This window comes from Quercus lobata, chromosome 2, assembly GCF_001633185.2.
Source record: "Quercus lobata isolate SW786 chromosome 2, ValleyOak3.0 Primary Assembly, whole genome shotgun sequence".
Lineage (NCBI taxonomy): Eukaryota > Viridiplantae > Streptophyta > Magnoliopsida > Fagales > Fagaceae > Quercus > Quercus lobata.
The window spans coordinates 71,706,778-71,726,444 of NC_044905.1; the positions used below are offsets into that span (position 1 = coordinate 71,706,778).

At 32.6% G+C, this 19,667-nt stretch overlaps 1 protein-coding gene across 1 annotated transcript in view; it reads right to left on the bottom strand.

Annotated features, from left to right (window-relative positions):
* Positions 1–3,049: 3,049 nt before the first annotated feature.
* Positions 3,050–19,667, bottom strand: part of LOC115976458 (triacylglycerol lipase 2-like) — a 48,381-nt gene continuing 31,763 nt past the window's right edge. Inside the window, 3 exon segments of the mRNA XM_031097750.1 lie at positions 3,050–3,618; positions 3,986–4,081; positions 4,195–4,274. Coding sequence (XP_030953610.1) covers positions 3,296–3,618; positions 3,986–4,081; positions 4,195–4,274 — 499 coding nt within the window. The 3' untranslated portion in view covers positions 3,050–3,295.

Below are 19,667 nucleotides of genomic sequence, written 5' to 3' on the forward strand. Positions count from 1 at the left end.
ATTTTTTGTCGCTAAATGTTATAATTTTTTTCATTATTAGTGACAAAATTCATATTTCGTCGCTAAAGCTGTATTTTTAGCGACGAAAAATATTTCCTCACTAATGCTAAAATACATTTTGTTGTAGTGGGTACTAAATTAAAGGGTTGTAGTAAGAGTAATGGTAAGATAGATAGGGAATAATGGGGAGAAAAGAGGCATAAAGGAAGAAGAAAAAATAGAGGAGTTATGACGATAAGGTGGGAAATATTAGCAAAATTAATTGCTAGGCTTCCATGATTGTATATTGTATAGAGAGCCTGGTATGACCCCTTCACTCTTGAAATTCTAATTCCATCCTTAGTTTTAAGGCGAAAATGCACTTTTAGTCCCTACATTTTGGGCTTATTCTCATTTTGGTCCCTAAATTGATTTTGCGCCTACTTCAGTCCTTGAAAACAGAAAATCACATCTATTTTAGTCTTTATCGTCAACTCACTAACAAAAATATCCTACATGGCAAACGGAGTGCAAATATAGCATGTTAGATGTTGACATGGCTAATAAATTAATATTAAAAAATGCCACATCAACATCTAATTTTAAAAAATTAATTTATCAATTTTAACAAAATTAAAAAACATAAAAAATTGAAAACATAAAAATACATAAATTCAAATTTGAAAAAGAATACAAAAAGAACTTGAACCCAGATCATACAAAAACTCAAGAACACAAAACTACAAACTATAAAACAATAATTAATTTTTTTTTTAAAATCCTAAATCATTTCTTTTAAAAAGCAATAGGAATCTGACATTTCACACCCTTATCTTTTTAATTCTTTTTCTTTTTTCTTTTTCTTTATATTCTTCGAATTCTTTTATTTGTACCCATCTCACACGTTCAGGTGTACTTTGAGGGGCGCGACTTCTGTCCAGTGCACTAAACACACTACGATCATGACATGTATCTACTTTTGGACACACATTGTGATCGCAATGGGTCCAATGTCACAAGACACTAAACGAAAGCCGCACCCTACTTTGAGAAGCTTCAAAGAAGATTTTGTTGTCTTATACAAAGGCATCTTTCCTCTTGAAATCTATTAGTTTGCACTTTGGAAAGCTTTTCCACATAGACAAACGGCAACACCTGCAGAGAGTCCTTAAGATATGCATGCTTGGAATCTAACATTCTACAATGGAAAGCATTTTCCATGAAAACGTTTTCACTAAACTCTCTCTAATCTCAAATTCTCTCTCTCTTCACCATAGCTCCCTGGCTGGAGCTCACAAGCTCAGCCTTCTTCTCCACCACACGCCACCGCCATCGTGGTAGTGGCCTCCACCTTTAGAGATCCATAGTGATAGATGGGTTGATCGGTTTGATTTGGTTTTGGTTTGATTTGCATTTGATGGGTTGGTGCATTTGATGGGTTTGATTTGGTTTTGTTGATAGATGGGTTGATTGGTTTGATTTGGTTTTGGTTTGATATGCATTTGATGGGTTGATCCATTTAATGGGTTTGATTTGGTTTTGGTTTCATATGCATTGATGGGTTGATCCGTTTGATGGGTTTGATTTAGTTTTGGTTTCATATGGGTTTGATGGATTGATCGGTTTTGATTTTTTTTTTTCACATGGGTTTGATCGGTTTAATCTCAAATTGTTGGCTTCTGTTTTGGTTTTGGTTTCACATTTTGATGGGTTTGTTGGGTATCAAGAACATGAACAGTCATGTTCTTTCCAAAACATGAAGAACACAAAGAACATGTTCTTCCAAAATGTAAATGAAAAGAAAAAGAAAATAAATAAATTATTTTATTTTATTTTTTTTAAAATCATAATTTCGAATTTTGTTTAATTGTTTTTTTTTTTCGACGTAGTTTTTTTTAAAAAAAAAAAAAATTAAAATGTTGATGTGGCATTTTTTAAAATGCCAACTAAAATTTTTAATATTATTTTATTAGCCACATCAGCATCTAACATGCCATATATGCACTTTGTTTGCCAAGTAGGATTTTTCTATTGTAGGTTAACAACAGGGACTAAAATGGATGTGATTTTCCGTTTTTAGGGACTAAGATAGGCGTGAAATCAATTTAAGGACTAAAATGAGAATAAGTCCAAAATATAAGGGCCAAAAGTGCATTTTTGCCTAATTTTAAAAGGGAAAATAAAGTAACTTTTTAAGTCTAATGTGCATGCTCAAATCCTGAGTCTTCCCTAGATAAATCAAATCTATTTAGATTATCAGATGGAGTCACTGGAAATTTTCCAAGATGTCAATTCACTTCAATATCTTCCAAATTTGTATTGGAATGTCCATGCTTTGGGCATGAAAAGCAGTCTACAAGTTAGAAAATAATGGTTTCTTGTTTGTATTAAGGATGAGTATCTTATAGATTCATTCTATAATCTTGTTGACAATCTTCATTCTTGTTCTTAGTTATTTTCAATCAAACAGAAAGTGCATATTTAGGAAAGTATATCTTTCACACTTACTTTATCTTATCCTCAAATTTTAGAAAAGCATATAAAATATTCAAAATTGTAAGTCCAATCATGGACGGAGGTATTATTGGACTTTAGTAAGGGGAGGCTTGGGGGAGGGGGGGGGGGGGGATGCCCCTAATTTTTTTAATAAAAAATACTATTATATATATAAATACTAATTTTAACAATTTTGTTCAATAAAATTCCACTTTGTCCCCCTTAACAATATCATTGATTCTTTTAAGAGTAATTCTACATTCACAAACTTTTTTTACAAACTAATGAGTTAGCAAATTTTTACTAGTTTGCATTTAGGCTCATCACTTACATTATTATTTTTTACTTATGAATAACTACTACTCACTACATCAGTAATTTATAAAAAAAAAAAGTTTGTAATTCTAACATTTTCATCTTTTTAAAGACCATAAAAAATTTACAGATCTAAAATATAAAACAAAATATTTAAGCCCAACAAATTTAGCCCAACAACAAAAACTACAAATAACAAATTTAAAAGACATTAAACCCAATCAACCAATTATATGTAAAATAAATTGTCCAGCCCTTTAATAAATTATAAACTAAATAATTTTGTCCTTAGTTTGAATGCACTAAAGACACCAAAAATTAAATTTAAATTTAAAATAAAAAACTTCATTGGCCATGCAACAGTAGAGCAGAGCCGAAGGCCGAAACCGCCACAATTAGAAGCAGAGTCACTTCCCTTTATTACTAGCTAGGTAATTTACCTAGTAATAAATATAAACTAGATAATTAATGTTGATCACACAACCGAGGCCTCCATCAAGGATCATTAGTGTTGGCGCTTAAAAAATTGAACCACTTTACTGTAAACGACGTCCTTGGCATTCACTCCCATGATGAAATCTGCGTGAGCATAATCCTTGATGAACTGAACTGAGAGTTTGTCTACATCATGGGACTTTAAATCATCAAGTAAATGTTCAACATCTAGGACATCAGAGAGTGCATCTTGGCCACCATAGCTAAGGAACATAGGAAGGTCATGGGGAATGTTGGAGAGGTTATAAATTGGTGGCACGGCTTCCCCATAATGCATCAAATTATAGTCAAGCCTCCCATAGTTGTATTTTGCCACAACACCATCTCTAACAGCTGCAAATTTATAGTTCAAAATCTTCCTCAGTGAGTTATTCATAAGTAAATATCAATGACTTTTCTGGCAGTTTGTAACAAAGACTACCCAAAAAGAATTATTCGTGGTGAAGTACTAAGAAATAACATTAGTAAAGTGACATACAATTTCCAGTTCCACACTTCCACTGTATAAAATGACATCAAAAATAGTATATACAAACTCATTCTTCGTGTAATATTGCACCTTAAGCCTTTTGATCACATGAATTTTCATACCCCAAAATAGTAAAAAGTCATATACAGTCTCAATGAAAAGAAAAAAAAGTTTAAAATGCGCGTCACAAGAATCAGCGTAAAAAGTTATCAAGTTTAGAAACAAACTTACTTTGAGAAAGGTGCACCATGTTCATGATTGATGTTGGCTGAGGTTCATTCATCAGGAAGAGATCAACGGTTGAGGAATTAAGGCAGCAATTTTTCCCTTGATTGAACACAAAGTTGGTACCATTGCATGAGTTAGTTCCTTCAAAAATATTTTCTATGTATAAAATCCATTGTACTATTGAAGCTACCGATCAATGCAGAGACTAATACCAGCTATTGCGGTTAGTAAGTCGGAGCAGTCAACCCCGGGATTATCACATAGAAACTTGAGAAAGTCACCCCCAGCTTCCCTATATAAAAGGATTTGCAGATCAAAACCCATCAATTTAGAACATTTTAATTCTATAATATGAAGTAACTTCTATATCTTCAGTAACTCTTGGGACTCTTACGCTTTGGGATTGAACTCTGCTAGACCAAATAGCCTGCCGATCTGTTGTCAAAATCAAGCATTTCTGTCATGTTCATGCTGTTTATTCTTGTTTAATAAATTAACATTATGTAGGGCATCATTGATGACCTTACCTCACCAACAAAGGATCTGGCAGCAACATCGCCAAGTACAGTTTTCATGTGGCTCAAATAAGCAATAGGACTCAACAATGCTGCGGATTTCAGCTGGTTCACTAGTTTACCTTCCGAGAAGGATGCCAAAGCTGTTAAAGTTCCCTACCAAAGATTGCCCAGGTGTCCAAATTTTAATAGAATACAATGGACGGTTTTTTCTAGTTATTCCAAACTTTTGAATATCACATTACTAGTACTCTCTCATTTTCAACAGAAAGTTTGGACAAATTTATTAGTATATGGCTAAAGTCATTAATGCTAGACGTCCACATAATTAAGATAACAAAATGATTCATAGCATTACAAAGGCTTTTTTGCAAATCCAAGAATAATGAATATGTCTTAGACTCAAAGTGTAACATATGTAGCTTTGAAGGGGTGCATAATATGATGATGATGCTCACCAGGGAATGGCCCACGTAATCAATCTTCTGCCCTGTTTGGCCATACACATAGTCAAAAAGAGCAGGTAGCTCAAAGGAAACCAATTCATCCCATGACCAATTCCAGAAAGCCTGTCATATTTACAATATTGACAAACCATCAGTAACACACAATAAAGAAGATGAGGGGAATTAAGAAAAGGAAAATTATAAAAATTATAAAAATTAAATCCACATGAACCACATGAATCGATGAGTTCAAATGGTCTACAATCAAATATCTTTTATAAAAGATATACTAAATTACCCACGTAACATTTAAAAAAAAAAAATTACCCACTTACCAACTCAATTCTCAATTTTTTTTAAAATTTTTTTTTTATATAAAATGTAACAACCCAATAAGTATATAGTATATATGATTTAATTAGGTGTGACCACAAGCTAGGCTTGTTTTCACTTTTTTGTCCTGCTCAATGGTGACCCTAGAGTTCAACAAAATTCAAACCCAATTCTAGTTTTAACTGTTACAAAATTAAGTGATTTTTTTTTGCCGAAAATAAGCCAATTTTTTCAAGAAAAAAAAATGTTACCTCCAAAAACCTACATATGTCCTAAGATTTGATTCCTTTAGACCTCCAAATAGGTACAATTAATGACACACTCATTAGTGTTCCTAGATCCTTTCCTTTTTTTATCGTGCTCTATGATGAACCTATATCCAAACCCAAAATCTAACAAAAGAAATTCAACCACCGCACTCAGACTTTCAGAGCCGCTATCAAAAAAAAAAAAAAAAAGACTTTCAGAGCCTTTTCTTTTTTTCTATTTTGTTTTCCTTTTCTTCTGATCAGCAGCAAGTGGGAAGCAGCCAGAACTTTTCATGGTCGAAAATCAAGGAAATTGAATCCTTATAAAACAGTGATCATCTAAATTATATCATGTTATATATTCAGTTATTGGAAGATTTTATCACTTGAATTATTTGATTTTTGAAAAAAAAAAAATTCTTTCCTTTTCTTTTAATTAAAGAATTTTTTTTAATAAACTTTTATCAAAGTTGAATCCTTTATACAAGTAGGATATTAATTAGGATTTGACCAATATATCTTTCTACTTAAAACTAGTACTATCACACTTTCCCTTTGCATCAAACTCATCTTAAAATTTCTTATTCGCAATCTTTTGCCACGACAAATAAAATGAGAAACTCTATGAATACCCAAAAAAAAAAAAAAGAATTGACAAAAAATGTGGCAAATTATTAATAATAAATAAAAGAAAAAAAAATTAAATAGTGGATTCAAAAATTTAGTAATAGTTTGTCAATTGTTATGAAACAATATTGTGATTTTTATTTTTATTTTTTTTTATATGAAACATTTCTCTAAACAAAAACAAGAAACCACTATTATCTCATATATATATATATATATATATATGCAGCATAAAATAGTTTTATGAAGTAATTAAATTGATGAGTAGTAAAGGGAAAGAGGAACAGAACCGGTTGGCTAGGGTCCAAGGAGACATGTCGTCGGCTTAATCTGGTCCCTCTGGTGTTAGAAATCCACACATCAAACTCGTTATTAGCTAAAATTAATGGTAGATTTTGCTCCGGAGAATTCAGAAGCCATGTCAATCCATCCTGCATAAAAAAAAAAAAAAAAAAAAAAAAAAAAAATCCAATCAAACATGCACCACGTAACTATATCGTTGAAATTCACGAACAACAAAACAAAATTGCCTTCCCATCAAAAAACAAACAAACAAACAAAATTGCCTGCCCATATCTCAGTTTATGTGAGACTCTGCATGTTGTGGCTCAAGTAAAAAGAACACGTAATACTGTAATAGTTCACGCAAGTTAAGAAGCTATGTAGAGATATCTTCAACTCTGGTCTAGTCAGATGGAATGGAATTATGCGTGAAACGGTGCATGATTTTGCGGACAGTTAGATTTTAGCAGACAGTGGGGCACCTTCAACATTTCTGCATAGATTAAGTCTAGTATTACAACTAGTTTTACAATTTTGTCACAACTTTGTAGTGTAGCGACTTGTGAGTGGTGAAATAAGGAACTCATATGGATCTAATATTTTATTTCCACCGCTTACAACTCGTCATATAAACAAATTGTGGCAAAAATTATAAAATTGTTATGTTAGTAAACATACTCTTCTACGTAACCTTCCTTTTGTCACGGTGGCGATAAAACTTCAAATGGATTATTGGAACAATCAACTGGTATTAATAAAAAAAAAAAAAACTAGTATTAAAAACAGACCCATATCGCCTTGGTAATGTAAACGTGACTTTTGTTGTAAATACCTTTTAGCCACACACACAAAAAAGAGTGATTAAAATGGGATATGTCCACATTTGAAGAGATATTGACATATATTAGTGGTATGTTGGTTGACTTAAGAATTAGCACGATTGAGGGTTCAAACCTGATGGAATCTTCTCTAGTTGGATTAATCGGTTAATCCAATCATCCAACTTATAAGTTCAAATTTGTAATTATACAAAAGTTTTATTTATTTATTTATTTATCTCTTATTCTCCACTGAATTTATCATTATAAAAGAATTTTTCTATTAATGGATTAATTTATATATAGTTTAGATTTTATATTATAAATCTAAAACTATATTTAATTTTAAATGATGTGATACTATATTTTTTTTGCATACCATTAAATACTTTTAAGAAACTTAACAAAATGGACTATCTGTTTCATATATGACGTTTTGTTGCAAAGGTAGAATAAATTATGTATCCAACCATATCTCTGGGCAAATTCGTTTTCACCTTTGTGCACAAACATTCATCTTTCTTGTGAGCAAATTTACCTTTACAATGTGGTGACCAATGACCAACCTCACATTTTAATGTTTACTTTGTAAGAGTCTGATATGACTTCACATATCATTAACGTACATGCGTAACCTAACTCATTTTTTCTTTAAGTAGATGCGTAAATCATGCACTCCCTTTTAAAAGACACTTTTGTTCAAGGCTTTTCTTTTAGCTAACTTGGACCTCATCATATGCTTATAAAAGAAACCAAACATTCAAAGCGGAATCATTCCAAAGTTTTTACTTTGACAAATTAAAGCAGATAGACTAAATGTAGAGTACTCCATAATGTGCAAACTGACGCGGATTTGACCCTTTTTTGTGTCAAGACTCAAGACCATGGTGTCGGGTTTCACACCAAAAATGGCATAGTTTCCTGGGGAAGACTAGACTAGACTAGACTCTTCCTCTTATGTCTTATTAGTCCTCACTCCTCAAAACAGAACTAGAAAAAACCCCACCTTATTAATTTTACATGCATGAAACGCTGTCAAAAAATAACTAAATATGTATATATATATATATATATATATATATATATATCATTCACTTACGACAGTAACCCCATGTTGTATTAAGACTGGTTGCTTCTTAGTCCCAGCAGTACCCCCAACACGACCTTCTGGGATCCTTTGCACACTGAGTATATACCCATCTTTGGTTGTCACCTGAAAATTAAATTTACATGCACACATTAATTCACATCTATACTTATGTTTGATTAAAAGCCAAACTATAATATATGTAATAGTTATGCATGAGAAATTTACTTCATGCTCCTCGCATTTGTAGCCATGTACAGTCACTGAAGATGCGCATAGACCATTCTCTGGTGAAGCTACAGCACCCTTGTTTAGGCTAAAGGAACCACGAATTGAGCTATGTGCTTGATGAGGCTGAACTGCCAAGACAAGGACATAGAAGCTCCAAGCAGCCAAACCCAACAAGCCAGGGACACCCATATTGTTGGTTTTGTGTGATAAGTTTGAGAATGGACCTTCCCTTTATATAAGAGTAAAAAAGAAAGAATATTACAAGTACGTGGGAAAACAAACTGGTTTTCTTTCTTTCTTTCTTTCTGGCTAACTGACCAAAAAAATAAAATACGTTCTTTCCACTGGGAAAGGAATGGGTTGGCGTGGCCGTGTGGGTCCCAATTGGGGTCCTTCTTGAAAATTGCTAACTAAGCAAATGGATATGGAGGAATCATGACTCTCAACAGTCTATTATATAGCTTCAAATTTCTGAAACTAGAAACAGATTGCGAGGATATATAGGGGCTGTTTGGTAATGTGAGGTGAAGAAGTATGTGAAAATACGTGTAATATTATTTAAAAACTAAAAATTTGTTTAAACACATATGCCAAACGGTCCCATTGGAACTAGTCCTATGAAAAGCAAATTTGAGGGAAAGCAAATATAGGCATAAAAAACAACTAGCCTCATCACACACGCTTCGCGCATGTAATGAGACTTATTTTTTTAGCAAAAATAAAATAAAATAAAAAACTCTGTGTTTTTATTTTATATATATTTTTATTTTGAAATTCTAATTTATAAGTGGATAAAACAATTTGGAAATTAACAGCAAAGCGGTTCTATTTTTTAGGCAATGTTTTAGTGAGAGTTAGAGTTGCATTTTTACCGAATTGTCCATTAGTTTTTGTCTCTACTTAAACATAGATGTGTAGAGGTATTTTTGAACTAAAAAATGAGGAATCCAAATTTTTAGGCAATATTTTAGTGGGAGTTAGAGTTGCATTTTTACTGAATTATTCATTAGTTTTGTCTCTACTTAAACATAGGGGTGTAGGGGTATTTTTGAACTAAAAGCGAGGAATCCAAACAAGGGAAGCTCCTTAAATAATAGTATAGATATATCGTGTGTATATATATATGTGTGGTATATTTATTGAGATTTACTTAAATTTGAGGCTATAGTTTCAAATCCATATCATATTAACTTTATATAAGATGTATGTGATGCATATCTTGTTTATTTATGCCATAATTAATTTACAGGGGGTGCTTATTTTGGATTAGGATCATTTAGAGTTCGGATAATTGTATTGCTGAATTCCTAAAATCTTATTCTCTTATCCATTTATTTATTTTTTGATAAAATTATCCATTTACTTTAAAATAAATGCATTGTATTTTGACACATTATTCTATACTTCTTATAAGAGGATTCTTCTGTTTGGACTGGACTTTTATGTGATTCATAAATACCCCCCTAAATTAACCTTACGTTTAATAGAGAAAAAACTTAAGGACAATTCAGTAAAAATATATCTCTAACTCTACTTAAAATGCCTACAAAATAAGAAACTTTCCTACTAATCCATGTTTTCAAAAAAAACTTATCCAAAATTTTAAATAAATAAATAAAATTATGACACTAGACCACAAAAAAAAAAAAAAAACCTCACCAAAATAGTAATAGTAGAAGCTTTTTAAAATGTTAATAACACATTAAAATTTGATCCATTCATTTCACAATGAATGAATAGGATTTTCAAAACTCTTTGTAGAGTCACCCTAAAAACTCTAAATGATCTTAATCCATTTGGCGGGATAAACAAGTAATTTTTTTTATTAATCTTGTATATTCCATTTTCCTTTCTATAAATAAAAAAAGTTTTGATAAGTAATTTAATTCAAATTCTATTTCAAGTTAGATAAATTAAGGTGGATTAGATCTGCTAATGAAATGTGGATGATCTGGATCCCTGCAAGTAACCTCTAAGAAATTGTACCGACAAGACTGTCGCTTTTTCTACAATGGATAGTGTTTAAGAATAGCTTGATATTCGACTTTTTGACATAATCTTTGCATGTTCTTACGAAGAACCAAGACCAATTTTGGTTCCTAACTGAGTCCAACACTAAAAATGACAATATGAAGATATGATTCATGTAAATGCATGAGCCTCAAGTTGCAAATTTGTTTTCTTTTTTAAGTGGCTAGGTACTTTAATTTAGATGAAATATATAACTACTCTTATCTTAGGTTATAAAGGGTAAAAGATTTCGTAGTGGAATTGTGAGCAATAAGGGGATAGATTAAACTTGGGGATTGATTTGAGAACTACTAATTAACCTTATAATTGAGGCGGATGCCCAGATATAGGCAGCTAGATATCACTCGTAATGGAAGCAACTAATGATTTTCATTCTTTTAGTGCTATGGTTTCAAATTGCAATTTGAACACTTGTAACCTTGTCCACTCTCATAGAAAAAGAGTGCAGACCTTTTGGAAAAAAAAGGCCATGATTTGAATAGATTTGTGTTATTTGTATTGACCCAGCTCATTTTCTTGTAGGTCAATTATTGAAAATAGTTGCCAGACGTATACCCCAAACAATTTTGTGAAAGTTAACTTAAATATGCATGATTTCAAGTAATATTTTCACCCAAAGTAAAAAGATCGGGTAAGATTGAAGTAGGTTGAAAATAGATCCAAATGTTGATAAAATATTAGTTCTTGGAAAATCTAATTTTAAACCCAATGTGTTCTAAAAGTTCTTATACCATTTTAAAAAAAATCTTATTTTAGGCCCCAAGCACTTTAATCTTTAAATAACGGAAATAGTGGATTTATTGCACAAGTTTGTTATGAATTCCCCGTATATAATAAGCGAATCCAAATCTTCTGTCTCATTTTTTTTACTTTCCTCCGTACAATTATAGATTATAATATCAAATCACAATAGCAATAATAACACAGCAATAAACATGCAACACAAAATTTATAGACAAAGTGGAAAACTAATGAAGAACCTCTTCAAAAGAAAAGACACTCTAGAGATCTATTTAATCTCCTTAAAAAATTCAATATATAAAAAGAAACAGTTATGATAGTCTATACTCACATAACATTTGCAATCCTAAACTCTCTATGAAAATTATACAAACAATATGTTTGCCTTCCTAGTTACCACGATAGTTGTAGAACCAGGGGCGTAACTATAGCAAGGCTTGGGGGGCCATGGTCCTCCTAAAATTTTAAAAAATTATTTTATATTATGTATAAGTATTAAAAACTTTAAAATTTTAGCTACAAAAATAGAAGTCAGCCCTCCAAATGTTTGAATTAGTTCAATGATGCTCTTAAAAACCAATAGAATTTGTCAATTGGCCTAGTAGTTATAGAGACAAGGTTTTTATTTTCTCTAATTCGTTTTTTGTACATATTTAATATAAAACTAGACAAATTTTGTATACTCAATGGAGTTTAAAAGATAATAAATTCCCCTAAAAAATTATTTGCAAATATAAATATGTGAAAGTTGTTAATTTTATATACAATATATGTAGAGATATGGCTTGAATTTAGGGGCTTTTATGCACACACATGATCTATATGGGAGTAATTCCACTATAAGTGGATTTACTTGTTTTTTGCCTAGTTTAAATTGAACTAGGACTCCTTGTTTTGGATGACTTGTCATTTGGTGGAGTTCTACTTGAATTGGATCTCTTTTCACGTGGTGAAGGAGACTTGTTCTCATATTAGTCTTAGAATTCTAATTGACTTTGTGGAGTCCAACATGAGATTGATTTGATTTAGCTGACCTTGAGAGACAACCATGTGATTTAGAGTTATATATACATGGAGTAGACTCTGTCTTTTGCTTGGATTAGTATGTTGCACATGGACACAAGGAAATTGCATTACAAATTCTATTGCTCGAAGGACTTGCATCTTTGCCGACTTGAATATCCAATATAAACAGAGTGTGTTGTGGCAAATTTAGAGTTTTGTGTGTGTGAGAAAAAGAGGCTTTCTTTTGTTTGGTTCTTTGATATTTGTGTGTTGCAATTTGGAATAGTGAGAGAGATTTGATACTGCTTGGTTTTGGTTCTGTAGTTTGGTGATTTGCTCTTTCTTTGTGTGCTGTAACTTTTGAATTTGATTTGTGGCTCTCTCTTTGGTTTGTGCGCAATTCGCATTTGGTATTTGGTATTTGTATTTGGTAATTGTGAACCTTTAGTTCTTTGGTTTTGTATTTGTGAGAGAGAGCTATTTGGGTGTATTTGGTATTTGGGTTTGTGAGAGTGCCTCTACATCAATTTGTATTATCTCAAATTTGTTATAGTGAAATTTGTTTGTCGTTGCCTGTAGATATAAGCTATTGCTAAACCACGTAAATCTTGATGTTTTGTATCTATTTTATTTTGGATTAATTTTCTTCATTCCAATTAATTGTTTGAGATCTTTCTCAAGCCTAAAATATTTTCACAATCAATCTTGATAAATTTGAACTTCCGCTATTTTACAATAATATATTTATAAATTATGACCTACTTTAGTACCAAAATATTAATGTTTATATTTGTGTATGTGCATTTACACATGTGTGTGATGGTTTATCTTAACTCGAGACTAATATATTAGTAACAAAATTTGGCCCCCCCAAACAAAAAATCCTAGCTCCGCCCCTATAGAACCTCTTAATTTTTTTAATAATGATCTTCTCCATGAAAAAAATTAACCTAGTTCGCATGAACAAGAACCTCTGGTACTCCAACAAACTTCTCAAAGATTTGTAGCAACACTGAACTCATTTGGTTTAAACTCTAGTTTCACAAACAGTTTAAAGCTCAAGTTGCATAGGAAAACACTAGTTTTTCTTATTTTTGTTCTAGGCACAAGAATAACGTTTGTCAATTTAGGCTTAACAGTTGAAGATGTGAAAGTTTTAGTTTGGTTTTAGTAGTCTTTCTTGCTTCTAAAAGTCATGCAACAATCATCAAAAAAAAAAAAAAAAGTTGTGCCAACTATGCTTTATATAGCGCACAAAGTAGTGTTAAAATCCAATATAACCTTTCTTCTAGCTAGTAGAATTGAAATGGCAAATCTCAACAATTTTTCTCAAGTGAAACTATTGAAAACAGCAAAATTGCGCCAAATTTGAACGACTTTGTCTCACACATTTTAAATCCAAATTGGGTTAAATTTGAATCTATTTCAAAGCCCCATACCATATATATGGATACCTTCTAATGAAATAAGCTTCATTCAAAAATTAATTGTGGTGCAAAAAATATGGATAAAAGATCATCAAATTATGATCTTTGAGAAAATTGAAATTTTGTCCTCTTAATTTATGCCATTTGTAACCCAAACTCAACCCTAACACAATTTTATTGATAAAATCCAATTTTGACACTATGATTTGCAAAAACATTTATAAATCCTAACAGATCTAAATAACAATTAACTGATTTCAACAACCTCATGTAACCTTGGTATTTAATGAAAATCTTGAAGATTAATTGACATATATTAACATGAATCAATGATGGTGACCGTTCTGAAAATATTGTGTAAGGCCAATGGGGAAAGACAGAGTATGAGCCCCCCATCCGTGAAAGGCGAAACCCAAAATCCACGATTCTTAACATCAGCCCCATCGCAATTATACAATTTTATCATTTGGAAAGGCATCGAAAAAGTTTAAAATGGAAGGAATCATTGGAAACAAGCTATTCATGTGAACCCCACCTTTAGTTTCATTATTATGAAATGGCCTTTGACAAAATATTGCCTTTTTCACACCTTGCACATATGAGAATCAAGTCCTAGTTAAGTGGAGAAAAAAACACAATTAATTGTTTGTACCTCTGCAACTTTTATCGTATTTTATAACAAAAAGTTATATATATACACACAACTTTAACAGTTAAGTGGAAATATCTCTTTATCGTATTTTATAACAAAAAGTTATATATATACACACAACTTTAACAGTTAAGTGGAAGTATCTCTTGGGTAGCTCAATTTGAATTCACACAGCAAACCCAAAAAGGGACCCTAGTAGAGCCTCAATTGCAGGTGCATGGGGAAGGGGATCAAGAAAATCTTGGTCCAATTTGAGCCTTTGATGATGAAATACACGGGATCCAACTTAGAAGAGATAGGAAAATCTTGATTATGCACCACACTTTTATCATTTGGAATCTGACTTAAGACTAGAGTTAGCAACAATCCACACGTTAAACCCGTCAAACCCAAAGGACATACTGCTTTATGCACAAAAGAATATCATGTTTTGGGTGCATACAGTATATACCCATTCACACACATTTTTGTTTAGCTAGAATTTATAAATTCATTTTTTAGCTTTTAATTTTTATGTACAACTTTTCAAAATCTCTTTTTTTTTTCTCACTTTTTAAAAGTTTTTCAATAAACAATTATATAAATTATTCCCAAATAGACAAATTTATATGCAGGAACATGCATCACGTACGTCATGGGATACATCGTTAGTAATATTCAAGAGCACAAGCAATGCATGTGCCTCGGGTAAGACTGTAAAAAGAAAAAGGTTGGCGTTGATTTGTCATTGGCCCTCCAATTTCGAGGCCGAACTGAGTGTTTCTGTTCAGCCCAACCCATTAAAAGCTAAAATCTCATCCCTTACTAAGCAGTAAACTGATCAGCACATTCCACGGAGCTCTAATTATATTGCACAGTGAAAATTTTTAATTTAATAAAAGCAAAATATTAGTTTTGAGGACAAACTTTATGTAGGGATATGAAAATCACCCTTAGTTCCATAACTCATTTATCTAGAAACATATCCTTCAATTTATTGGCAAAACTGCAGTTTCTTTTTTAGAGTTTCAACTTATGGCGTCCGTTTCTAATGATAACTCTTTATTATCAAATTAAGACACCAATCAGTTTTTGGTGTAGGCGGAGATTGAATCCCAGATTTCTTATTCAAACATTAGAGATTTCAACATATATATATATATATATATTACATGTAAAATTAATGTATCTTTGTCATGTGGCTCATTAATTTTTAAGATAATTAATTTACTTAAGGTGAAACTCTATTAAAGTTTCAGATGGCTCATTGATTATTAACATAATTAATAAGTATTTTTTTAATAACGCAATTGATTTTTGACCGTTCTCCTTAGTCAAATCTATTCACAACCAATAAGAAATGTGATTAGTAATCTTAAACTCAAATATCAAAGCTAGAAAATGCCATAATCAAAAGAAAATTGACTTGATGATATTTTATGAAAAAACTTCCTTTTTGATTCACTACTTCTAGTGAATCTTAGTGTTTTCCCTTAAGATTTCTGTGTGTTTTGAAAATGTACCATGTATAGCTATTTATATTGTGAAAATGGGGGTTTGGAACGGCTCCCAAACAATGTGGGATTTGTTTCAAACGATGTAAGATTCGTTTCAAACCTAACATTAATGCAGAAAACTTGTTTTTATTTATTTATTTATTTTATGTTTCTGGAACCCTACATGTGCGTGTAGGGTCGAGCCTACATGCGCATGCTTCATGGTTGCGCGCGCAAGCTAATTCCTGTGTGCGCACGCTGATGGGCTTCCTTGACTTTACTTTTCCAAAAATAGATTTATTTTCTCATTAAAAATTACATTTTTTTATTTTAACATTTCTCAAGTCAATTTAATATCTGATTGAGCCTTAAACCAACTTTGGATTTTAGAATTTTAGCAACATTGGGGAATGAGGCCCTGACTCGTAAAGGGTACAAAATGCGGTGTGTGTGTATGTGTGTGTGTGTGTGTGTGTTGATGCCCACTTTTGACAAAAAGGCCCAATGGGAGAAGAAGGCCAACAATATGAAAAAGATGGGGGAAAATAGTAAAGTAAAAACCAGCAGGCCAGAATGGCAAGAATAATGGTCAATAGACCCACAAAAATAGTAAATGGCCAGGAAGAAGCAAATGGGCTAAGGAAGCCCAAGGAATGAAGGTAGTAAACCCATGGGAGTAGTTAGATGTGGAGAAGAAGTAATTGAGTCGGGGAAGCCCAAGAAATGAATTAGTAAATTCATAGGGTTGGCATAAAGGCTAAGAAGCCCGAAAGGTAATAAAAGGTAAGGATGTGGTAATCGGGCCGAAGAAATCCAAAGGATTTAGCAAAAACCCATGGGAGTGAAAGAGGTAAGGAAGAAGAAAATGGGTTGAGGAAGCTCGAGGAATGAAATGGGTTGAGGAAGCTCAAGGGATGGAACGGGCTGGCTCAGTAGGAATGTTGGCTAGTGAAGCCCAAAAGAAGAAAGAATGTAGAAAATGGACTAGCAAGAGCCTCAGCCTGTAAGCCCCGAGGTAACAACAAAGCAAAAGAGAGGTAATATCATAGCAGGAGTAGTGCAGCGGCATGGCAGGATCATCAGCCAGCCCACGGACATGGGCCCGGTAGGAGGGAGAGGGCCCGCACCCAAGCAATGCCCAGTCTAAAGAGGAGATGGTATGCATAGAACAAAAGCCGAAAGGCCCATGTGTTTTTCACGTTGCAAGAGTTAAACAGATACTAGAACATACAGCAAAACCAGAGAAACCCAGAGGCAATGGCAAACGCGTGAAGGCCATAAAAGTAATAGATTCAAACCGAAGTGAAGCATGCACATAGGGCTCAGGCACCACCTACTTGTACCCAGTCAATACAGGGAAGGTGGGTCATGGGTCAAAGGTATGAAAATGTGTGGTCTAGCAATGGGGAGAAGGGGGGAGCCTATTTTGGGGTTCTTGCTCAAATTCTTTTAAGGAGAAATGTCTTGCTAGGATGACATCTCATCCAAAAGAAGTAAACATGAGTTGGAATCACTAAATGCATGTCATAGAGTTTGGTAAAGAAGAGGTTTAATTCTTATCCAGATGAGAGTATTAAGAGAGGTAGGAGACAAAACCAAAACCATTTTTGTCTAGGAATGAGGCGTGGTGTAGCCTACACAATGTAATAGTAGTGGCTGAGCAGTTGGCAGACCAATGGGCAGTCTTAGAAGGACACCCAAAATGAGTCAAAAATGGTTAAGGGGTAAAAATGGTAAATTATGTCATGGTAGGCAATATTAAAGGCCATAGGCGTGAATAGTGAAGGAAGGGGGAACGACAACAAACAAAAAAGAGAGGTAGAAAGAAAGAAAAGGAAGCAGAGTAAACAAAGAAACAAAAAGAAAAAGGAATGATACAGAAATCCCAAAAAAAGGGAAGAAACATGAGTGATAGGAGCAGCGGCATGCATCAATTGGCTACCCATTTCTCTCCTTCTCAATAGACCCACTCTCTGATAAGCTAAGAATTCAAGTTTAAGCCATTTAGGTCCTTTTTTCTAAAGTGTGTAATCTTTACGGCAGAAGTTCCCTTTGAGGTTACCCACATCGGAGATCGGTTCCCTTTTTGGGCTTGTGTCTGCTGAAGAGCTAAATCCATTTCTTTGGCAGACAAATCCTTTCTTTCTTTTTTGATCAAAGACTAACTCGTTATCATACTGCTAAAACTTTTTGCCGTGGTCTTGTTATTTGTAATCGCATTGCTCTATTCTCCCTTGCTATGTTATTCACATATTATTGTTATTAGTAGAAATGTTTTAGTTATCTTGTTGCATCGTGCTTCCTGCTGTAATACCTATAACAGTCTTTCCTGCCATGAGCACGCGGTACATTCAAGGTTCCTACTAGGATGCGTCTATATGGGGATGGTCCAACTTGTGCAGAAGCCAGCTTAAGGTGTGTTTCAATTAGGCTAATCTCAACTCTCCTACCTCAGAATCACGGGCCATGGTACAGCAGGAGAAATCAAGCCCAAAACACAAAAAAGGCCCACCACAATATATATATATATATATATATATATATTTATAGGCAAAGCTTAGAAAAAATCCAATTAGATATTAATTGGATTATCAATTTCACACCACGTGTCCCATTTAATTTTTAATTTTGTGCCAAATGAATTATTGAGTGTTAAAATCTAAAAGTCCAAATCCAATTAGATTCTAAATTGAATTTCAATTGGAGTCCAATTTTCGGCCATATGTCCATCTAAGTTTTTTAATTTTTGTGGTAAGTGAATTATTGAGTGCAAAAACCGTAAAGTCCAAAATAAATTAAATTCTAAAATCCATAAAGTCAAAAAACTATACATTTCTAAAATATAAAATGAGAAACCGTTACAAATTTTTAAAAAAGTATGATTTTAAAAAGTGTAAACTAATACAATGTATAATTTGAACCATATAATTGTAACTATTTTTAATTATACCTATGCATATATACGGGGTTATATACTAGTTAGCAAAACAGATTAAAATTAAAATCTGATTTTCCTTGGGTTCAAATGTTGTTTAGAGTCGACAAGTAAATGTTAATTTTAGTAAAGTACTAAATTGAAGGGTTGTAGTAAGAGTAATGTTAAGATAGATAGGGAATAATAGGGAAGTATGACAATGAGGTGGGAAATATTAGCAAAATTAATTGCTAAGCTTCCATGATTATTTATTGTATAGATAGCCTAGTATGACCCCTTCACTCTTGAAATTCTAGTTCCGTCCTTAGTTTTAAAGGGGAAAATAAAGTAACTTTTTAAGTCTAGCATGCGTGCTCAAATTCTGAGTCCTCCCTATATAAATCAAATCTATTTAGATTGTTAGATGGAGTCAATAGAAATCTTCCAAGATGTCTACTCACTTCAATATCTTCCAAATTTGTATTGGAATGTACATGCTTTGGGCTTGAAAAGTAGTCTACAAGGTAGAAAATAACGGTTTCTTGTTTGTATTAAGGATGACTATCTTATAGATTCATTCTATAATCTTGTTGACAATCTTCATCCACGTTCTTAGTTATTTCCAATCAAACAGAAAGTGCACATTTAGGAAAGTATATCTTTCCCACTTACTTTCACACTTTATCTTTTCCTCAAATTGTAGGAAAGTATATAAAATATTCAAAATTTTAAGTCGAATCATGGACGGAGGTATTATTGGACTTTTTTTGGGTGGGGGGATGTTAGTAATTTTGTTCAATAAAATTATTTTGCCCCCTTTAACAATATCATTGATTATTTTAAGAGTAATTCT